This window comes from Oncorhynchus keta, chromosome 24 (genome assembly GCF_023373465.1).
Source record: "Oncorhynchus keta strain PuntledgeMale-10-30-2019 chromosome 24, Oket_V2, whole genome shotgun sequence".
NCBI classification, from domain to species: Eukaryota; Metazoa; Chordata; class Actinopteri; order Salmoniformes; family Salmonidae; genus Oncorhynchus; species Oncorhynchus keta.
Window position 1 is genome coordinate 5,400,169 of NC_068444.1, and position 26,500 is coordinate 5,426,668.

At 45.7% G+C, this 26,500-nt stretch overlaps 1 protein-coding gene across 1 annotated transcript in view; it reads left to right on the forward strand.

Moving 5' to 3' along the window:
• LOC127911261 (calcium uniporter protein, mitochondrial-like) overlaps positions 1 to 26,500 on the forward strand; it is a 142,187-nt gene that overhangs the window by 96,715 nt on the left and 18,972 nt on the right. The window contains exon 3 of the mRNA XM_052477426.1: positions 9,718 to 9,781. Within this exon, the coding sequence (XP_052333386.1) occupies positions 9,718 to 9,781 (64 nt within the window). The remainder of the gene's footprint in view (positions 1 to 9,717; positions 9,782 to 26,500) is intronic.

Here is a 26,500-nt window from a genome sequence, read left to right on the forward strand (position 1 = left end):
GTCACTATAGTCTAACGAGCACCAGTCACTATAGTCTAACTAGCACCAGTCACTATAGTCTAACTAGCACCAGTCACTATAATCCAACTAGCACCAGTCACTATAGTCTAACGAGCACCAGTCACTATAGTCTAACTAGCACCAGTCACTATAGTCTAACGAGCACCAGTCACTATAGTCTAACTAGCACCAGTCACTATAGTCTAACTAGCACCAGTCACTATAGTCTAACTAGCACCAGTCACTATAGTCTAACTAGCACCAGTCACTATAGTCTAACTAGCACCAGTCACTATAGTCTAACTAGCACCAGTCAGTTTGTCTAATTAGCACCAGTCAGTTTGTCTAACTAGCACCAGTCAGTTAGTCTAACTAGCACCAGTCATTTAGTCTAACTAGCACCAGTCAGTTAGTCTAACTAGCACCAGTCACTATAGTCTAACTAGCACCAGTCAGTTTGTCTAACTAGCACCAGTCAGTTAGTCTAACTAGCACCAGTCAGTTAGTCTAACTAGCACCAGTCACTATAGTCTAACTAGCACCAGTCAGTTTGTCTAACTAGCACCAGTCAGTTAGTCTAACTAGCACCAGTCAGTTTGTCTAACTAGCACCAGTCAGTTAGTCTAACTAGCACCAGTCACTATAGTGTAACTAGCTCCAGTCAGTTAGTCTAACTAGCTCCAGTCAGTTAGTCTAACTAGCTCCAGTCAGTTAGTCTAACTAGCACCAGTCATTTAGTCTAACTAGCACCAGTCAGTTAGTCTAACTAGCTCCAGTCAGTTAGTCTAACTAGCACCAGTCAGTTAGTCTAACTAGCACCAGTCAGTTAGTCTAACTAGCACCAGTCAGTTAGTCTAACTAGCACCAGTCAGTTAGTCTAACTAGCACCAGTCAGTTAGTCTAACTAGCACCAGTCAGTTAGTCTAACTAGCACCAGTCACTATAGTCTAACTAGCACCAGTCACTATAGTCTAACTAGCACCAGTCAGTTAGTCTAACTAGCACCAGTCACTATAGTCTAACTAGCACCGGTCACTATAGTCTAACTAGCACCAGTCAGTTAGTCTAACTAGCACCAGTCAGTTAGTCTAACTAGCACCAGTCAGTTAGTCTAACTAGCACCAGTCAGTTAGTCTAACTAGCACCAGTCAGTTAGTCTAACTAGCACCAGTCAGTTAGTCTAACTAGCTTCAGTCAGTTAGTCTAACTAGCACCAGTCAGTTAGTCTAACTAGCACCAGTCAGTTGGCCCCTCACTGCTCCTCACTGACCCCTCCTCCTGACTGACCCCTGCTCCTCACTGGCCCCTGATCCTCACTGGCCCCTGATCCTCACTGGCCCCTCCTCCTCACTGGCCCCTCCTCCTCACTGGCCCCTGCTCCTCACTGGCCCCTCCTCCTCACTGACCCCTGCTCCTCACTGGCCCCTCCTCCTCACTGGCCCCTCCTCCTCACTGGCCCCTCCTCCTCACTGGCCCCTGCTCCTCACTGGCCCCTCCTCCTCACTGACCCCTGCTCCTCACTGGCCCCTCCTCCTCACTGACCCCTCCTCCTCACTGGCCCCTCCTCCTCACTGGCCCCTCCTCCTCACTGGCCCCTGCTCCTCACTGGTTTTGCTCCTCACTGGCCCCTCCTCCTCACTGGCCCCTCCTCCTCACTGGCCCCTCCTCCTCACTGGCCCCTGCTCCTCACTGGCCCCTCCTCCTCACTGACCCCTGCTCCTCACTGGCCCCTCCTCCTCACTGACCCCTCCTCCTCACTGGCCCCTCCTCCTCCCTGGCCCCTCCTCCTCACTGGCCCCTGCTCCTCACTGGTTTTGCTCCTCACTGGCCCCTCCTCCTCACTGGCCCCTCCTCCTCACTGGCCCCTGCTCCTCACTGGCCCCTCCTCCTCACTGGCCCCTCCTCCTCACTGCCTCCTCCTCCTCACTGGCCCCTCCTCCTCACTGGCCCCTCCTCCTCACTGGCCCTCCTCCTCACTGGCCCCTCCTCCTCACTGGCCCCTGCTCCAGAGCTCCATTGAAGTTTTAAAAAACAACGTTTTCTTTAGATATCCGTAATAATATCATAATATTATTTGAATAGTGAAATCATTTCAAATGCCCGTCCCTACGACACGCACACTCCCTCGCACGCACACACACACACACACACACACACACACACACACACACACACTCCTCGGGTATCATGGTGTGTTTGGTGTGTTTGTGTCAGGACTCAGATGAGAATAAAGCTTTTCATCATGACAAGCTGTCGTCTGTCTGTATACTACACACACACACACACACACACACACACACACACACACACACACACACACACACACACACACACACACACACACACACACACACACACACACACGTCACAATGACACTGCACATTGACACACACTCAGGGAGGCAGGGTTTTTTAGACTGTTTTGATGTGGTATCCAGACTAGCCCCTATAGAGGTGTGTGTGTGTGTGTGTGTGTGTGTGTGTGTGTGTGTGTGTGTGTGTGTGTGTGTGTGTGTGTGTGTGTGTGTGTGTGTGTGTGAGATGTATTGCAGATGGCTGGCTGTATCTGGGCTCTCTGTTCCCTCCCTGTGTTCTCTAGACTTCTAGCCCATAGTTAAAGCATCTCAAGCGTGATTGTGTCAGATGCTTGGTATTCGTTCTGGTGTGAGACGTGTCAAAGAAATGTACTACTGAGATGGATATTAAACAAAGACCATCAGACAGTTTTAGGCTCGTCTTTCAGCCAAATATCCCCTCCACTTTCCCCCCAAATTCGAACTACACGAGCACCTGCGTAATCTGAATTTGTCCAAATAAACAGTGAAAAAAAATCAGCGTTAGTTCCTAGTTAGTTCCTCGTTAGTTCCTCGTTAGTTCCTCGTTAGCTCCTCGTTAGCGCCTCGTTAGCTCCTCGTTAGTTCCTCTTTAGTTCCTTGTTAGTTCCTTGTTAGTTCCTCGTTAGTTCCTCTTTAGTTCCTTGTTAGTTCCTCGTTAGTTCCTCGTTAGTTCCTTGTTAGTTCCTCGTTAGTTCCTCGTTAGTTCCTCGTTAGTTCCTCGTTAGCTCCTCGTTAGCTCCTCGTTAGCTCCTCGTTAGCTCCTCGTTAGCGCCTCGTTAGCTCCTCGTTAGTTCCTCTTTAGTTCCTTGTTAGTTCCTTGTTAGTTCCTTGTTAGCTCCTCGTTAGCTCCTCGTTAGCTAAGGAAGTTATTATAACCTCGTTGTCATGATTCGTTACTCATTTCTGTAGCTTCTCGCCCCCCAGTGTTGAGTCTCATTTCTGTAGCTTCTCGCCCCCTAGTGTTGAGACTCATTTCTGTAGCTTCTCGCCCCCTAGTGTTGAGTCTCATTTCTGTAGTTTGTCGCCCCCTAGTGTTGAAACTCATTTCTGTAGCTTCTCGCCCCCTAGTGTTGAGTCTAATTTATGTAGCTTCTCGCCCCCTAGTGTTGAGTCTCATTTCTGTACTTATTTTCCACCATTATTTGCAAATAAATTCATTAAAAATCATACCATGTCATTTTCTGGATCTTTTTTCTAATTTTGTCTGCCATAGTTGAAGTGTACCTATGATGAAAATTACAGGCCTCTCTCATCTTTATAAGTGGGAGAACTTGCACAATTGGTGGCTGACGAAATACTTGTTTGCCCCACTGTCTGTAAAGCCTGTATCTATAGCCTATGTAAAGCCTGTATCTATAGCCTATGTAAAGCCTGTATCTATAGCCTGTATCTATAGCCTATGTAAAGCCTGTATCTATAGCCTGTATCTATAGCCTGTATCTATAGCCTGTATCTATAGCCTGTATCTATAGCCTATGTAAAGCCTGTATCTATAGCCTATGTAAAGCCTGTATCAATAGCCTATTTAAAGTCTGTATCTATCTATAGCCTATGTAAAGCCTGTATCTATAGCCTGTACCTATAGCCTATGTAAAGTCTGTATCAATAGCCTATGTAAAGCCTGTATCTATAGCCTGTATCTATAGCCTGTATCTATAGCCTGTATATATAGCCTATGTAAAGCCTGTATCTATAGCCTATGTAAAGCCTGTATCTATAGCCTGTATCTATAGCCTGTATCTATAGCCTATGTAAAGCCTGTATCTATAGCCTGTATCTATAGCCTATGTAAAGCCTGTATCTATAGACTATGTAAAGCCTGTATCTATAGCCTGTACCTATAGCCTATGTAAAGCCTGTATCTATAGACTATGTAAAGCCTGTATCTATAGCCTGTATCTAGAGCCTGTATCTATAGCCTATGTAAAGCCTGTATCTATAGACTATGTAAAGCCTGTATCTATAGCCTGTATCTATAGCCTGTATATATAGCCTATGTAAAGCCTGTATCTATAGCCTATGTAAAGCCTGTATCTATAGCCTGTATCTATAGCCTGTATCTATAGCCTGTATCTATAGCCTGTATCTATAGCCTATGTAAAGCCTGTATCTATAGCCTGTATCTATAGCCTGTATCTATAGCCTGTATATATAGCCTGTATCTATCGCCTGTATCTATAGCCTATGTATAGCCTGTATCTATAGCCTGTATCTATAGCCTGTATCTATAGCCTGTATCTATAGCCTGTATCTATAGCCTGTATCTATAGCCTGTATATATAGCCTGTATCTATCGCCTGTATCTATAGCCTATGTATAGCCTGTATCTATCGCCTGTATCTATAGCCTGTATCTATAGCCTGTATCTATAGCCTGTATCTATAGCCTGGTATCTATAGCCTGTATCTATAGCCTGTATATATAGCCTGTATCTATCGCCTGTATCTATAGCCTATGTATAGCCTGTATCTATCGCCTGTATCTATAGCCTGTATCTATAGCCTGTATCTATCGCCTGTATCTATAGCCTGTATCTATAGCCTGTATCTATAGCCTGTATCTATAGCCTGTATCTATAGCCTGTATCTATAGCCTGTATCTATAGCCTGTATCTATAGCCTGTATCTATAGCCTGTATCTATAGCCTGTATCTATAGCCTGTATCTATAGCCTGTATGTATAGCCTGTACCTATAGCCTGTATCTATAGCCTGTATCTATAGCCTGTATCTTTAGCCTGTATCTATAGCCTGTATCTATAGCCTGTATCTATAGCCTGTATCTATAGCCTGTATCTATAGCCTGTATCTATAGCCTGTATCTATAGCCTGTATCTATAGCCTGTATCTATAGCCTATGTAAAGCCTGTATCTATAGCCTGCATCTATAGCCTGTATCTATAGCCTGTATCTATAGCCTGTATCTATAGCCTGTATCTATAGCCTATGTAAAGCCTGTATCTATAGCCTGTATCTATAGCCTGTATCTATAGCCTGTATCTATAGCCTGTATCTATAGCCTATGTAAAGCCTGTATCTATAGCCTGTATCTATAGCCTGTATCTATAGCCTGTATATATAGCCTGTATCTATAGCCTGTATCTATAGCCTATGTAAAGCCTGTATCTATAGCCTATGTAAAGCCTGTATCTATAGCCTGTATCTATAGCCTGTATCTATAGCCTGTATCTATAGCCTATGTAAAGCCTGTATCTATAGCCTGTATCTATAGCCTGTATCTATAGCCTGTATCTATACTGTTCAGAAAACTGTGAGCTGATTGGGTGTCAATGTTCTGAAATATGTCATTCTAATCAATCATCAGTAGTCTAGTCACACAGTCTATGACAGGGTTCATATTGATATTTAAATCATGAATGAATGAAAGCCATCAAATCCCTTTATGGGCCATCAGTGGGACAGTAGTCTAGTCACACAGTCTATGACAGGGTGTACTAGTAATGGAATCACTGCTTTATCAAATGTTCATATTGATATTTAAATCATGAATGAATGAAAGCCATCAAATCCTTTTATGCAAAATCAAATGCTTCTAATTGAAATTGTCACCTAACTTGTGTGGTGTTAAATATGCACAGGTTAATAGGGTTATTGTCTCTCTCTCTCTTTCTTTCTTTCTTTCTTTCTCTCTCTGTCTCTCTCTCTCTCTCTCTCTCTCTCTCTCTCTCTCTCTCTCTCTCTCTCTCTCTTCTCCTCTTCCCTCTCTCCTCTTCTCTCCTCTTCCTCTCTCTCTCCATCTCTCTCCTCTCCTTCCCCTTCCCTTTCCCTCTTTCTTCCCTTTGTCTTTCTCCTCCCTGTCTTTCTCCTCTGTCTCTCTCTCTCTCTCTCTCTCTCTCTCCCTCCAGCTCTCTCACTTTATGAGTACTTCTCACTGTTGGTGCCTTAAAAGGCTTTCATCTCTGCAGAAAATGTGACGTGTGTTTATGTGTGTCGTGATATGTTGTCTTGTGTTCTCTCTTAACTAATTAAAAACGTAGTGCCCATATGGGAACTCCTTGTTTGACTAACTCAGGGTTGCTAAAAAACAAGAGAGAGAATGAATGATTCTTACCTACCACCCCTTCTTCTCTCTTTGACTCCTTCCCTCTCTCCCTCCTTCCCTGCTCACACTGTGTGTGTGTGTGTGTGTGTGTGTGTGTGTGTGTGTGTGTGTGTGTGTGTGTGTGTGTGTGTGTGTGTGTGTGTGTGTGTGTGTGTGTGTGTGTGTGTGTGTGTGTGTGTGTGTGTGTGTGTGTGTGTGTGTGTGTGTGTGTGTGTGTGTGTGTGTGTGTGTGTGTGTGTGTGTGTGTGTGTGTGTGTGTGTGGTAGCCTGTTTTCTCCTGTGTGTATATATAGACTCTCATTACTCTGTCAGTCTGAGTGTATTCAGTTGCTCTCTACTCAGTCACACCTGTGTGTGTGTGAGTGTGAGTGTGTGTGTGCATGCGCGCGTGTGCGTGTGTGTGTGTGCGTTTTAGCCCCGTTGTAGTTCCGTTAAAGGGTATTTGTCTCTTCATACAGTACCGGTCAATGTAGAAAATAGTAAAAATAAAGAAAACCCCCTGAATGACTAGATGTGTCCAATCTTTTGACTGGTACTGTATATTGCCCATTTGTGGGGGGACCTTCAATGCTGCAGAAATGTGTTGGTACCATTCCCCAGATCTGTGCCTCGACACCATCCTGTCTCGGAGCTCTAAGGACAATTCCTTTGACCTCGTGGCTTGGTTTCTGCTCTGACCTGCACTGTCAACTGTGGGACCTTTATATAGACAGGTGTGTGCCTTTCCAAATCATGTCCAATCATATTGAGTTTACCACAGGTGGACTCCAATCAAGTTGTAGTTGAAACATCTCAAAGGTGATCAATGGAAACAGGATGCACCTGAGCTCAATTTCGAGACTCATAGCGAAAGGTTTGAATACTCATGTAAATAAATAAGCTTTTTTCTGTTTTTTTTTATTTTTAATAAATTACAACCACTTTTAATCCATTTTAGTATAATGCTGTAAACAAAAACAAAGTCCAGAGGGCTAACTACATTATGTATATTTGTATTTATCAAGTGGTTGTCATGGATTCTGTTTATTTCAACACTGATCTAAAGTATAAACGTAACATGTGAAGTTTTATCAAATAAAAGATCACAGAAATGTTCCATACGCTCAAAAAAAGCATTTTTTTTCCCTTCTAAAATGTTTTGCGCAAATTTGTTTACATCCCTGTTAGTATAGTAGCATTTATCCATTGACAAGATAATCCATTTACCTGACAGGTGCGGTATATCATGAAGCTGATTAAACAGCATGATCATTACACAGGTGGACCTTGTGCTGGGGACAGAAAAAGGCCTCTCTAAAATGTGCATTTGTTTTGCACAACACAATGCCACCAATGTCTCCAGTTTTGAGGGAGCCTGCAATTGGCATGCTGACTGCAGCAACATTCACCAGAATTGTTGCCAGAGAATTTAATGTTAATTTCTCTAACATAAGCCGCCTCCAACGTCATTGTAGAGAACATTGTCAGAACATCCAACCGGCCTCACAACATCACATCATGTGTACGGCGTCGTGTGGGCGAGCGGTTTGCTAATGTCAACGTTGTGAACAGAGTGCCCCATGGTGTTGGTGGGATTATGGTATGGGCACGCATAAGTTTAGGACAACGGACACAATTGCATTTTATATCTATGGCAATTTTAATGCACAGAAATACCATTATGAGATCTTGAGGTCCGTTGTGAGGTCAATTTATTTTAAGGTCTCTGTGACAGATGCATGTTCCCAGTCATGTGTAATCCATAGATTAGGACCTAATGAATGTATTCCCAGTCATGTGACCTCCATAGATTAGGACCTAATGAATGTATTCCCAGTCATGTGACCTCCATAGATTAGGACCTAATGAATGTATTCCCAGTCATGTGTAATCCATAGATTAGGACCTAATGAATGTATTCCCAGTCATGTGAAATCCATAGATTAGGACCTAATGAATTTATTTATATTCACTGATTTTCTCATATGAACTGTAACTCTTAAAACCTCTGAGGCCGCCCCATCCCGCATGCGGGATCGTGACTACAGCCTCAAGCTCATTACCATAACGCAACATTAGCGATTTCTGAAAATTGCAAATTAAATTAAATAAATATGCCTGTCCTCAAGCTTATCCTTTTCTTAACAATCCTGTCGTCTCAGATTTTCAAAATATGCTTTAGAACCAGAGAAAATCAATAATTTGTGTAAGAGTGGTGATAGCTAGCTTAGCATTTAGCGTTAGCATTTAGCACGCAACATATTCACAAAAACCAGCAAAGGGATCAAATAAAATAATTTACCTTTGAAGAACTTCAGATGTTTCAATGAGGAGACTCTCAGTTACATAGCAGATGTCCAGTTTTTCCTGAAAGATGCTTGTGTAGGACACAACGTTCCGTTTTGTTACTATGCATTTGGCTACCGAAACTAACCGAAAATTCAGTCACCTAAACGTCAAACTTTTTTCCGAATTAACTCCATAATATCGACTGAAACATGGAAAACGTTGTTTGAATCAATCCTCAAGGTGTTTTGTCATATATCTCTTCATTGAAATGCCGTCCCTGGAAGCGTGCATTCTTCTCTGATTCGGATGGAAAAATACTGGTACCTGACTTTTGCGCACCAATTTCACGCAGACACCGTGCGGGACACTTGGTAATTGTAGGCTCTTATGGTCAATCTTCCAATGATATGCCTACAAATACGTCACAATGCTGCAGACACCTGGGGAAACGATAGGAAGTGTCCGTTCATTCCTGTCGCATTCACAGCCATATAAGGCGATCATGGAAAACGTGCCTCCAGAAATCCTGTTGATTTCCTGGTCACTCAAACATCTTGGTTTTGCCTGTAGATTTTGTTCTATAGCACTCACAGTGAAAATCTTTGCAGTTCTGGAAATGTCAGAGTGTCTTCTTTCCAAAACTATCAATTCCAAGCATAGTCGAGCATCTTTTCGTGACAAAATATTGCGCTTAAAACGGGCACGTCTTTTTATCCAAAATGAAATACTGCCCCTATAGGACTAACAGGTTAAAAATCTTATAAACGCAACAATTTCCGATTTCAATTTATTGTCAGTATAATATTTAATCTCTTTTTCTCTCCCTATTTCCTTCTCTCTCTCTCTCTCGCTATATCTCTCTCTTTCTCTCCCTCTCTCCATCCTTCCTTCCTTCCCTCTCTCGCTATTTCTCTCCCTCTCCCTCCCTCCTTGTCTCTTTACCTCTATCCCTCCCTCTCTTCATTCTTCCCTAAATATTTCTCTCTCTCTGTCTCTGTCTCTGTCTCTCTCTCTGTCTCTGTCTCTGTCTCTCTCCATCTCCCGCCCCCCAGGGTTGGAGTGGTGACCCCTCGTGGCATGGCCAGAGGCTGCTGTGTACCTCAGCCACTCCAGAGGGTGAGTGTTTTATAAACAGTCTGGTTCATGTGGTTTGGTGCTGACAGCTGAATCGTAATATAATATAAATATTTTTTTTAGGTGTCATTGTGGAACAGTAGACTTTGAGTTGGTGCTCAGTTTGACTGGAGTAGAGCGTCAGGCCTCCAGTCAAAGGTAGAGGGGTACAGCATCAGGCCTCCAGTCGAAAGTAGAGGGGTAGAGTATCAGGCCTCCAGTCAAAGGTAGAGGGGTAGAGCATCAGGCCTCCAGTCGAAGGTAGAGGGGTAGAGCGTCAAGCCTCCAATCAAAGGTAGAGGGGTAGAGCATCAGGCCTCCAGTCAAAGGTAGAGGGGTAGAGAGCCAGGCCTCCAGTCAAAGGTAGAGGGGTAGAGCATCAGGCCTCCAGTCAAAGGTAGAGGGGTAGAGGGGTACAGCATCAGGCCTCCAGTCAAAGGTAGAGGGGTAGAAGGGTAGAGCATCAGGCCTCCAGTCAAAGGTGGAGGGGTAGAGCATCAGGCCTCCAGTCAAAGGTAGAGGGGTAGAGCATCAGGCCTCCAGTCAAAGGTAGAGGGGTAGAGCATCAGGCCTCCAGTCAAAGGTAGAGGGGTAGAGCGCCAGGCCTCCAGTCAAAGGTAGAGGGGTAGAGGGGTAGAGCATCAGGCCTCCAGTCAAAGGTAGAGGGGTAGAGCATCAGGCCTCCAGTCAAAGGTAGAGGGGTAGAAGGGTAGAGCATCAGGCCTCCAGTCAAAGGTAGAGGGGTAGAGGGGTAGAGCATCAGGCCTCCAGTCAAAGGTAGAGGGGTAGAGGGGTAGAGCATCAGGCCTCCAGTCAAAGGTAGAGGGGTAGAGGGGTAGAGCATCAGGCCTCCAGTCAAAGGTAGAGGGGTAGAGCATCAGGCCTCCAGTCAAAGGTAGAGGGGTAGAAGGTTGGAGCATCAGGCCTCCAGTCAAAGGTAGAGGGGTAGAGCGCCAGGCCTCCAGTCAAAGGTAGAGGGGTAGAGGGGTAGAGCATCAGGCCTCCAGTCAAAGGTAGAGGGGTAGAGCATCAGGCTTCCAGTCAAAGGTAGAGGGGTAGAAGGGTAGAGCATCAGGCCTCCAGTCAAAGGTAGAGGGGTAGAGGGGTAGAGCATCAGGCCTCCAGTCAAAGGTAGAGGGGTAGAGGGGTAGAGCATCAGGCCTCCAGTCAAAGGTAGAGGGGTAGAAGGGTAGAGCATCAGGCCTCCAGTCAAAGGTAGAGGGGTAGAGCATCAGGCCTCCAGTCAAAGGTAGAGGGGTAGAGGGGTAGAGCATCAGGCCTCCAGTCAAAGGTAGAGGGGTAGAGCATCAGGCTTCCAGTCAAGGGTAGAGGGGTAGAAGGGTAGAGCATCAGGCCTCCAGTCAAAGGTAGAGGGGTAGAGGGGTAGAGCATCAGGCCTCCAGTCAAAGGTAGAGGGGTAGAGGGGTAGAGCAGCAGGCCTCCAGTCAAAGGTAGAGGGGTAGAGGGGTAGAAGGGTAGAGCATCAGGCCTCCAGTCAAAGGTAGAGGAGTAGAAGGGTAGAGCATCAGGCCTCCAGTCAAAGGTAGAGGGGTAGAGGGGTAGAGCATCAGTCCTCCAGTCAAAGGTAGAGGGGTAGAGGGGTAGAGCATCAGGCCTCCAAACTAGTTTGGAGCTAACATCACAGTGGTCTCTCTCTCTCTCTCTCTCTCTCTCTCTCTCTCTCTCTCTCTCTCTCTCTCTCTCTCTCTCTCAGCCATTAGAGAGTAGTCATTGTGAAGGAGAAGCTGGCATCTGTTTTGTGGATAACTGACAGGGTTGGGAGAGAGGTAGAGAGGGAGGGAGAGAAGGAGGTAGGGAGGGAGGGAGAGAAGGAGGTAGGGAGGGAGGGAGAGAAGGAGGTAGGGAGGGAGGGAGAGAAGGAGGTAGGGAGGGAGGGAGAGAAGGAGGTAGAGAGGGAGGGAGAGAAGGAGGTAGGGAGGGAGGGAGAGAAGGAGGTAGAGAGGGAGGGAGAGAAGGAGGTAGGGAGGGAGGGAGGGAGAGAGCATGGCAGTCAGAATTGAATGTTGATTGTGGTCAGAGCTGAAGTGGATTTTAATAGCTTAGCCATTATAGCACCATGAAAGGGAAGTACAGACAGGGAGACAGGCACATTCCAGCAGGGAGAGACACATGCAAACAAGCGAGAACTCGTACCACCACATACTAAGGGACTCATAATACCTCATACTAAGGGACTCATAATACCTCATACTAAGGGACTCATAATACCTCATACTAAGGTACTCATAATACCTCATACTAAGGTACTCATACCACCTCATACTAAGGGACTCATACCACCTCATACTAGGGACTCATACCACCACATACTAAGGTACTCATACCACCTCATACTAAGGGACTCATACCACCTCATACTAAGGGACTCATACCACCTCATACTAGGGACTCATACCACCTCATACTAAGGGACTCATACCACCTCATACTAAGGGACTCATTCCACCTCATACTAGGGACTCATACCACCTCATACTAAGGGATTCATTCCACCTCATACTAGGGACTCATACCACCTCATACTAGGGACTCATACCACCTCATACTAAGGGATTCATTCCACCTCATACTAAGGGACTCATACCACCTCATACTAGGGACTCATACCACCTCATACTAAGGGATTCATTCCACCTCATACTAAGGGACTCATACCACCTCATACTAGGGACTCATACCACCTCATACTAAGGGATTCATTCCACCTCATACTAAGGGACTCATACCACCTCATACTAAGGGACTCATTCCACCCCATACTAGGGACTCATACCACCTCATACTAGGGACTCATACCACCTCATACTAAGGGATTCATTCCACCTCATACTAAGGGACTCATACCACCTCATACTAAGGGACTCATACCACCTCATACTAGGGACGCATACCACTTCATACTAGGGACACATACCACCTCATACTAGGGACTCATTCCACCTCATACGAAGCGACTCATTCCACCTCATACTAGGGACTCATTATACCTCATACGAAGGGACTCATTATACCTCATACTAAGGGACTCATTATACCTCATACTAAGGGACTCATTATACCGCATATGAAGGGACTCATACCACCTCATACTAGGGACTCATTCCACCTCATACTAAGGTACTCATACCACCTCATACTAAGGGACTCATACCACCTCATACTAAGGGGCTCATTCCACCTCATACTAAGGGGCTCATACCACCTCATACTAAGGGACTCATTCCACCTCATACTAGGGACTCATTCCACCTCATACTAGGGACTCATACTAAGGGACTCATTCCACCTCATACTAGGGACTCATACTAAGGGACTCATTCCACCTCATACTAGGGACTCATTCCACCTCATACTAATGGACCCATACTAAGGGACTCATTCCACCTCATACTAAGGGACTCATACCACCTCATACTAAGGGGCTTATTCCACCTCATACTAAGGGGCTCATACCACCTCATACTAAGGGACTCATACCACCTCATACTAGGGACTCATACTAAGGGACTCATTCCACCTCATACTAGGGACTCATTCCACCTCATACTAGGGACTCATACTAAGGGACTCATTCCACCTCATACTAGGGACTCATACTAAGGGACTCATTCCACCTCATACTAGGGACTCATTCCACCTCATACTAATGGACCCATACTAAGGGACTCATTCCACCTCATACTTGGGACTCATTCCACCTCATACTAGGGACTCATACTAAGGGACTCATTCCACCTCATACTAGGGACTCATACTAAGGGACTCATTCCACCTCATACTAGGGACTCATTCCACCTCATACTAATGGACCCATACTAAGGGACTCATTCCACCTCATACTAAGGGTCTCATACTAAGGGACTCATACTAATGGACTCATAATACCTCATACTAAGGGACTCATACCACCTCATACTAGGGACTCATACAACCTCATACTAGGGACTCATACCACCTCATACTAAGGGATTCATTCCACCTCATACTAGGGACGCATACCACTTCATATTAGGGACACATACCACCTCATACTAGGGACTCATACCACCTCATACTAAGGGACTCATACCACCTCATACTAAGGGACTCATTCCACCTCATACTAGGGACTCATAATACCTCATACGAAGGGACTCATTATACCGCATATGAAGGGACTCATACCACCTCATACTAGGTACTCATACTAAGGGACTAGTACCACCCCATACTAAGGGACTCATTCCACCTCATACTAGGGACTCATACTAAGGGACTCATTCCACCTCATACTATGGACTCATACTAAGGGACTCATTCCACCTCATACCAGGGACTCATTCCACCTCATACTAGGGACTCATTCCACCTCATACTAAGGGACTCATTCCACCTCATACTAGGGACTCATACTAAGGGACTCATTCCACCTCATACTAGGGACTCATTCCACCCCATACTAGGGACTCATTCCACCTCATACTAAGGGACTCATTCCACCTCATACTAAGGGACTCATTCCACCTCATACTAGGGACTCATAATACCTCATACTAAGGGACTCATTCCACCTCATACTAAGGGACTCATTCCACCTCATACTAGGGACTCATAATACCTCATACTAAGGGACTCATACCACCTCATACTAGGGACTCATAATACCTCATACTAAGGGACTCATACCACCTCATACTAAGGGACTCATTCCACCTCATACTAAGGGACTCATACCACCTCATACTAGGGACTCATACCACCTCATACTAAGGACTCATTCCACCTCATACTAGGGACTCATTCCACCTCATACTAAGGGACTCATACCACCTCATACTAGGGACTCATACCACCTCATACTAAGGGACTCATACCACCTCATACTAAGGACTCATTCCACCTCATACTAGGGACTCATTCCACCTCATACTAAGGTACTCATACCACCTCATACTAAGGGACTCATACCACCTCATACTAAGGGGCTCATTCCACCTCATACTAAGGGACTCATACCACCTCATACTAAGGGACTCATACCACCTCATACTAGGGACTCATACCACCTCATACTAAGGGACTCATTCCACCTCATACTAGGGACTCATTCCACCTCATACTAAGGACTCATTCCACCTCATACTAGGGACTCATTCCACCTCATACTAGGGACTCATTCCACCTCATACTAGGGACTCATTCTACCTCATACTAAGGGACTCATACCACCTCATACTAAGGGACTCATTCCACCTCATACTAGGGACTCATTCCACCTCATACTAGGGACTCATTCCACCCCATACTAAGGGACTCATTCCACCTCATACTAGGGACTCATTCCACCTCATACTAGGGACTCATTCCACCTCATACTAAGGGACTCATTATACCTCATACTAAGGGACTCATACCTCATACTAAGGGACTCATACCACCTCATACTAAGGGGCTCATACTAAGGGGCTCATAATACATCATACTAAGGGACTCATTCCACCTCATACTAATGGACTCATACTAACGGACTCATTCCTCCTCATACTAGGGACTCATTCCACCTCATACTAATGGACTCATACTAAGGGACTCATTCCATCTCATACGAAGCGACTCATTTTTCCTCATACTAAGGGACTCATTATACCTCATACTAAGGGACTCATTATTCCTCATACTAAGGGACTCATTATACCGCATATGAAGGGACTCATACCACCTCATACTAGGTACTCATACTAAGGGACTAGTACTTCCCCATACTAAGGGACTCATTCCTCCTCATACTAGGGACTCATTCCACCTCATACTAGGGACTCATACTAGGGACTCATTCCACCTCATACTAGGGACTCATACTAAGGGACTCATTCCACCTCATACTAGGGACTCATACTAAGGGACTCATTCCACCTCATACTAGGGACTCATACTAAGGGATTGATACCACCTCATACTAAGGGACTCATACCACCTCATACTAGGGACTGATACCACCTCATACTAGGGACTGATACCACCTCATACTAGGGACTGATACCACCTCATACTAAGGGACTGATACCACCTCATACTAGGGACTGATACCACCTCATACTAGGGACTGATACCACCTCATACTAGGGACTCATTCCACCTCATACTAGGGACTCATACTAGGGACTCATTCCACCTCATACTAGGGACTCATACTAAGGGACTCATTCCACCTCATACTAGGGACTCATACTAAGGGACTCATTCCACCTCATACTAGGGACTCATACCACCTCATACTAGGGACTCATTCCACCTCATACTAGGGACTGATACCACCTCATACTAGGGACTGATACCACCTCATACTAGGGACTGATACCACCACATACTAAGGGACTGATACCACCTCATACTAAGGGACTGATACCACCTCATACTAGGGACTGATACCACCTCATACTAGGGACTGATACCACCTCATACTAGGGACTGATACCACCACATACTAAGGGACTGATACCACCTCATACTAAGGGACTAATACCACCTCATACTAAGGGACTAATACCACCTCATACTAAGGGACTAATACCACCTCATACTAAGGGACTGATACCACCTCATACTAGGGACTGATACCACCTCATACTAAGGGACTGATACCACCTCATACTAGGGACTGATACCACCTCATACTAAGGGACTGATACCACCTCATACTAAGGGACTAATACCACCTCATACTAAGGGACTAATACCACCTCATACTAAGGGACTGATACCACCTCATACTAGGGACTGATACCACCTCATACTAGGGACTGATACCACCTCATACTAGGGACTGATACCACCTCATACTAGGGACTGATACCACCTCATACTAAGGGACTGATACCACCTCATACTAGGGACTCATACCACCTCATACTAGGGACTGATACCACCTCATACTAAGGGACTGATACCACCTCATACTAGGGACTCATACCACCTCATACTAAGGGACTGATACCACCTCATACTAAGGGACTAATACCACCTCATACTAAGGGACTAATACCACCTCATACTAAGGGACTGATACCACCTCATACTAGGGACTCATACCACCTCATACTAAGGGACTGATACCACCTCATACTAGGGATTGATACCACCTCATACTAAGGGATTGATACGACCTCATACTAGGGACTGATACCACCTCATACTAAGGGACTGATACCACCTCATACTAAGGGACTGATACCACCTCATACTAAGGGACTGATACCACCTCATACTAAGGGACTGATACCACCTCATACTAGGGACTGATACCACCTCATACTAAGGGATTGATACCACCTCATACTAAGGGACTGATACCACCTCATACTAGGGACTGATACCACCTCATACTAAGGGACTGATACCACCTCATACTAGGGACTGATACCACCTCATACTAGGGACTGATACCTCATACTAGGGACTGATACACCTCATACTAAGGGACTCATACCACCTCATACTAAGGGACTGATACCACCTCATACTAGGGACTGATACCACCTCATACTAAGGGACTGATACCACCTCATACTAAGGGACTGATACCACCTCATACTAGGGACTGATACCACCTCATACTAGGGACTGATACCACCTCATACTAAGGGACTGATACCACCTCATACTAGGGACTGATACCACCTCATACTAGGGACTGATACCACCTCATACTAAGGGACTGATACCACCTCATACTAAGGGACTGATACCACCTCATACTAAGGGACTGATACCACCTCATACTAGGGACTGATACCACCTCATACTAAGGGACTGATACCACCTCATACTAAGGGACTGATACCACCTCATACTAGGGACTGGGACTACCACCTCATACTAGGGACTGATACCACCTCATACTAAGGGACTGATACCACCTCATACTAGGGACTGATACCACCTCATACTAAGGGACTGATACCACCTCATACTAAGGGACTGATACCACCTCATACTAAGGGACTGATACCACCTCATACTAGGGACTGATACCACCTCATACTAGGGACTGATACCACCTCATACTAAGGGACTGATACCACCTCATACTAGGGACTGATACCACCTCATACTAAGGGACTGATACCACCTCATACTAGGGACTGATACCACCTCATACTAAGGGACTGATACCACCTCATACTAGGGACTGATACCACCTCATACTAGGGACTGATACCACCTCATACTAAGGGACTGATACCACCTCATACTAGGGACTGATACCACCTCATACTAGGGACTGATACCACCTCATACTAGGGACTGATACCACCTCATACTAGGGACTGATACCACCTCATACTAGGGACTGATACCACCTCATACTAGGGACTGATACCACCTCATACTAAGGACCACCTCATGATACCACCTCATACTAGGGACTGATACCACCTCATACTAAGGGACTGATACCACCTCATACTAAGGGACTGATACCACCTCATACTAGGGACTGATACCACCTCATACTAAGGGACTGATACCACCTCATACTAAGGGACTGATACCACCTCATACTAGGGACTGATACCACCTCATACTAGGGACTGATACCACCTCATACTAAGGGACTGATACCACCTCATACTAGGGACTGATACCACCTCATACTAGGGACTGATACCACCTCATACTAAGGGACTGATACCACCTCATACTAGGGACTGATACCACCTCATACTAAGGGACTGATACCACCTCATACTAGGGACTGATACCACCTCATACTAAGGGACTGATACCACCTCATACTAAGGGACTGATACCACCTCATACTAAGGGACTGATACCACCTCATACTAGGGACTGATACCACCTCATACTAAGGGACTGATACCACCTCATACTAAGGGACTGATACCACCTCATACTAGGGACTGATACCACCTCATACTAAGGGACTGATACCACCTCATACTAAGGGACTGATACCACCACCTCATACTAAGGGACTGATACCACCTCATACTAAGGGACTGATACCACCTCATACTAAGGGACTGATACCTGACCTCATACTAAGGGACTGATACCACCTCATACTAAGGGACTGATACCACCTCATACTAGGGACTGATACCACCTCATACTAAGGGATACTGATACCACTAAGGGACTGATACCACTCATACTAAGGGACTGATACCACCTCATACTAAGGGATTGATACCACCTCATACTAGGGACTGATACCACCTCATACTAGGGACTGATACCACCTCATACTAAGGGACTGATACCACCTCATACTAAGGGACTGATACCACCTCATACTAGGGACTGATACCACCTCATACTAAGGGACTGATACCACCTCATACTAGGGACTGATACCACCTCATACTAAGGGACTGATACCACCTCATACTAGGGACTGATACCACCTCATACTAAGGGACTGATACCACCTCATACTAGGGACTGATACCACCTCATACTAGGGACTGATACCACCTCATACTAGGGACTGATACCACCTCATACTAGGGACTGATACCACCTCATACTAGGGACTGATACCACCTCATACTAGGGACTGATACCACCTCATACTAAGGGACTGATACCACCTCATACTAAGGGACTGATACCACCTCATACTAAGGGACTGATACCACCTCATACTAAGGACTGATACCACCTCATACTAAGGGACTGATACCACCTCATACTAGGGACTGATACCACCTCATACTAAGGGACTGATACCACCTCATACTAAGGGACTGATACTAGGGACTGATACCACCTCATACTAAGGGACTGATACCACCTCATACTAAGGGACTGATACCACCTCATACTAGGGACTGATACCACCTCATACTAAGGGACTGATACCACCTCATACTAGGGACTGATACCACCTCATACTAAGGGACTGATACCACCTCATACTAAGGGACTCATACCACCTCATACTAAGGGACTGATACCACCTCATACTAGGGACTGATACCACCTCATACTAAGGGACTGATACCACCTCATACTAAGGGACTGATACCACCTCATACTAGGGACTGATACCACCTCATACTAAGGGACTGATACCACCTCATACTAGGGACTGATACCACCTCATACTAGGGACTGATACCACCTCATACTAAGGGACTATACCACCTCATACTAAGGGACTGATACCACCTCATACTAAGGGACTGATACCACCTCATACTAGGGACTGATACCACCTCATACTAAGGGACTGATACCACCTCATACTAAGGGACTGATACCACCTCATACTAAGGGACTGATACCACCTCATACTAAGGGACTGATACCACCTCATACTAAGGGACTGATACCACCTCATACTAAGGACTGATACCACCTCATACTAAGGGACTGATACCACCTCATACTAAGGACTGATACCACCTCATACTAAGGGACTCATACCACCTCATACTAAGGGACTGATACCACCTCATACTAAGGGACTGATACCACCTCATACTAAGGGACTCATACCACCTCATACTAAGGGACTCATACCACCTCATACTAAGGGACTCATACCACCTCATACTAAGGGACTCATACCACCTCAAACTAAGGGACTGATACCACCTCATACTAGGGACTGATACCACCTCATACTAAGGGACTGATACCACCTCATACTAAGGGACTCATACCACCTCATACTAGGGACTGATACCACCTCATACTAGGGACTGATACCACCTCATACTAAGGGACTGATACCACCTCATACTAAGGGATTGATACCACCTCATACTAGGGACTGATACCACCTCATACTAAGGGACTGATACCACCTCATACTAAGGGACTGATACCACCTCATACTAAGGGACTGATACCACCTCATACTAAGGGACTGATACCACCTCATACTAAGGGACTGATACCACCTCATACTAAGGGACTGATACCACCTCATACTAGGGACTGATACTCATACTAAGGGACTGATACCACCTCATACTAAGGGACTGATACCACCTCATACTAGGGACTGATACCACCTCATACTAAGGGACTGATACCACCTCATACTAGGGACTGATACCAGGGACTGATACCACCTCATACTAGGGACTGATACCACCTCATACTAAGGGACTGATACCACCTCATACTAGGGACTGATACCACCTCATACTAAGGGACTGATACCACCTCATACTAGGGACTGATACCACCTCATACTAAGGGACTGATACCACCTCATACTAGGGACTGATACTAGGGACTGATACCACCTCATACTAAGGGACTGATACCACCTCATACTAGGGACTGATACTCATACTAAGGGACTGATACCACCTCATACTAGGGACTGATACCACCTCATACTAAGGGACTGATACCACCTCATACTAAGGGACTGATACCACCTCATACTAAGGGACTGGGACTCATACTACCATACCACCTCATACTAAGGGACTGATACCACCTCATACTAAGGGACTGATACCACCTCATACTAAGGGACTGATACCACCTCATACTAAGGGACTGATACCACCTCATACTAAGGGACTGATACCACCTCATACTAAGGGACTGATACCACCTCATACTAAGGGACTGATACCACCTCATACTAAGGGACTCATACCACCTCATACTAAGGGACTCATACCACCTCATACTAGGGACTGATACCACCTCATACTAAGGGACTAAGGGACTGATACCACCTCATACTAAGGGACTGATACCACCTCATACTAGGGACTGATACCACCTCATACTAAGGGACTGATACCACCTCATACTAAGGGACTGATACCACCTCATACTAAGGGACTGATACCACCTCATACTAAGGGACTGATACCACCTCATACTAGGGACTGATACCACCTCATACTAAGGGACTGATACCACCTCATACTAAGGGACTGATACCACCTCATACTAAGGGACTGATACCACCTCATACTAGGGACTGATACCACCTCATACTAGGGACTGATACCACCTCATACTAAGGGACTGATACCACCTCATACTAAGGGACTGATACCACCTCATACTAGGGACTGATACCACCTCATACTAAGGGACTGATACCACCTCATACTAAGGGACTGATACCACCTCATACTAAGGGACTGATACCACCTCATACTAAGGGACTGATACCACCTCATACTAAGGGACTGATACCACCTCATACTAAGGGACTGATACCACCTCATACTAAGGGACTGATACCACCTCATACTAAGGGACTGATACCACCTCATACTAGGGACTGATACCACCTCATACTAGGGACTGATACCACCTCATACTAAGGGACTGATACCACCTCATACTAGGGACTGATACCACCTCATACTAAGGGACTGATACCACCTCATACTAAGGGACTGATACCACCTCATACTAAGGGACTGATACCACCTCATACTAAGGGACTGATACCACCTAAGGGACTGATACCACCTCATACTAAGGACTGATACCACCTCATACTAAGGGACTGATACCACCTCATACTAAGGGACTGATACCACCTCATACTAAGGGACTGATACCACCTCATACTAAGGGACTGATACCACCTCATACTAAGGGACTGATACCACCTCATACTAAGGGACTGATACCACCTCATACTAAGGGACTGATACCACCTCATACTAGGGACTGATACCACCTCATACTAGGGACTGATACCACCTCATACTAAGGGACTGATACCACCTCATACTAGGGATTGATACCACCTCATACTAGGGACTGATACCACCTCATACTAAGGGACTGATACCACCTCATACTAGGGACTGATACTAGGGACTGATACCACCTCATACTAAGGGACTGATACCACCTCATACTAAGGGACTGATACCACCTCATACTAGGGACTGATACTAGGGACTGATACCACCTCATACTAAGGACTGATACCACCTCATACTAGGGACTGATACTAGGGACTGATACCACCTCATACTAAGGGACTGATACCACCTCATACTAGGGACTGATACCACCTCATACTAAGGGACTGATACCACCTCATACTAGGGACTGATACTAGGGACTGATACCACCTCATACTAGGGACTGATACCACCTCATACTAAGGGACTGATACCACCTCATACTAGGGACTGATACCACCTCATACTAAGGGACTGATACCACCTCATACTAAGGGACTGATACCACCTCATACTAAGGGACTGATACCACCTCATACTAGGGACTGATACCACCTCATACTAAGGGACTGATACCACCTCATACTAAGGGACTGATACCACCTCATACTAGGGACTGATACCACCTCATACTAGGGACTGATACCACCTCATACTAAGGGACTGATACCACCTCATACTAAGGGACTGATACCACCTCATACTAAGGGACTGATACCACCTCATACTAAGGGACTAATACCACCTCATACTAAGGGACTAATACCACCTCATACTAAGGGACTAATACCACCTCATACTAAGGGACTAATACCACCTCATACTAAGGGACTGATACCACCTCATACTAAGGGACTGATACCACCTCATACTAGGGACTGATACCACCTCATACTAAGGGACTGATACCACCTCATACTAAGGGACTGATACCACCTCATACTAAGGGACTGATACCACCTCATACTAAGGGACTGATACCACCTCATACTAGGGACTGATACCACCTCATACTAGGGACTGATACCACCTCATACTAAGGGACTGATACCACCTCATACTAGGGACTGATACCACCTCATACTAAGGGACTGATACCACCTCATACTAGGGACTGATACCACCTCATACTAGGGACTGATACCACCTCATACTAAGGGACTGATACCACCTCATACTAGGGACTGATACCACCTCATACTAAGGGACTGATACCACCTCATACTAAGGGACTGATACCACCTCATACTAAGGGACTGATACCACCTCATACTAAGGGACTGATACCACCTCATACTAGGGACTGATACTCATACTAGGGACTGATACCACCTCATACTAAGGGACTGATACCACCTCATACTAGGGACTGATACCACCTCACTAAGGGACTGATACTCATACTAAGGGACTGATACCACCTCATACTAAGGGACTGATACCACTGATACCACCTCATACTAAGGGACTGATACCACCTCATACTAAGGGACTGATACCACCTCATACTAAGGGACTGATACCACCTCATACTAGGGACTGATACCACCTCATACTAAGGGACTGATACCACCTCATACTAAGGGACTGATACCACCTCATACTAAGGGACTGATACTCATACTAGGGACTGATACCACCTCATACTAAGGGACTGATACCACCTCATACTAGGGACTGATACCACCTCATACTAAGGGACTGATACCACCTCATACTAGGGACTGATACCACCTCATCATACTAGGGACTGATACCACCTCATACTAAGGGACTGATACCACCTCATACTAAGGGACTGATACCACCTCATACTAAGGGACTGATACCACCTCATACTAGGGACTGATACCACCTCATACTAAGGGACTGATACCACCTCATACTAGGGACTGATACCACCTCATACTAGGGACTGATACCACCTCATACTAAGGGACTGATACCACCTCATACTAGGGACTGATACCACCTCATACTAAGGGACTGATACCACCTCATACTAAGGGACTGATACCACCTCATACTAAGGGACTGATACCACCTCATACTAAGGGACTGATACCACCTCATACTAAGGGACTGATACCACCTCATACTAAGGGACTGATACCACCTCATACTAAGGGACTGATACCACCTCATACTAAGGGACTGATACCACCTCATACTAAGGGACTGATACCACCTCATACTAAGGGACATACCACCTCATACTAGGGACTGATACCACCTCATACTAAGGGACTGATACCACCTCATACTAGGGACTGATACCACCTCATACTAGGGACTGATACCACCTCATACTAGGGACTGATACCACCTCATACTAGGGACTGATACCACCTCATACTAAGGGACTGATACCACCTCATACTAGGGACTGATACCACCTCATACTAAGGGACTGATACCACCTCATACTAGGGACTGATACCACCTCATACTAAGGGACTGATACCACCTCATACTAAGGGACTGATACCACCTCATACTAAGGGACTGATACCACCTCATACTAGGGACTGATACCACCTCATACTAGGGACTGATACCACCTCATACTAGGGACTGATACCACCTCATACTAGGGACTGATACCACCTCATACTAGGGACTGATACCACCTCATACTAGGGACTGATACCACCTCATACTAAGGGACTGATACCACCTCATACTAGGGACTGATACCACCTCATACTAGGGACTGATACCACCTCATACTAAGGGACTGATACCACCTCATACTAGGGACTGATACCACCTCATACTAAGGGACTGATACCACCTCATACTAAGGGACTGATACCACCTCATACTAGGGACTGATACCACCTCATACTAAGGGACTGATACCACCTCATACTAAGGGACTGATACCACCTCATACTAGGGACTGATACCACCTCATACTAGGGACTGATACCACCTCATACTAAGGGACTGATACCACCTCATACTAGGGACTGATACCACCTCATACTAAGGGACTGATACCACCTCATACTAAGGGACTGATACCACCTCATACTAAGGGACTGATACCACCTCATACTAAGGGACTGATACCACCTCATACTAAGGGACTGATACCACCTCATACTAAGGGACTGATACCACCTCATACTAAGGGACTGATACCACCTCATACTAAGGGACTGATACCACCTCATACTAAGGGACTGATACCACCTCATACTAGGGACTGATACCACCTCATACTAAGGACTGATACCACCTCATACTAAGGGACTGATACCACCTCATACTAGGGACTGATACCACCTCATACTAAGGGACTGATACCACCTCATACTAGGGACTGATACCACCTCATACTAAGGGACTGATACCACCTCATACTAGGGACTGATACCACCTCATACTAAGGGACTGATACCACCTCATACTAAGGGACTGATACCACCTCATACTAAGGGACTGATACCACCTCATACTAGGGACTGATACCACCTCATACTAAGGGACTGATACCACCTCATACTAGGGACTGATACCACCTCATACTAAGGGACTGATACCACCTCATACTAAGGGACTGATACCACCTCATACTAGGGACTGATACCACCTCATACTAGGGACTGATACCACCTCATACTAGGGACTGATACCACCTCATACTAAGGGACTGATACCACCTCATACTAGGGACTGATACCACCTCATACTAAGGGACTGATACCACCTCATACTAGGGACTGATACCACCTCATACTAGGGACTGATACCACCTCATACTAGGGACTGATACCACCTCATACTAGGGACTGATACCACCTCATACTAGGGACTGATACCACCTCATACTAGGGACTGATACCACCTCATACTAAGGGACTGATACCACCTCATACTAAGGGACTGATACCACCTCATACTAAGGGACTGATACCACCTCATACTAAGGGACTGATACCACCTCATACTAAGGGACTGATACCACCTCATACTAAGGGACTGATACCACCTCATACTAAGGGAC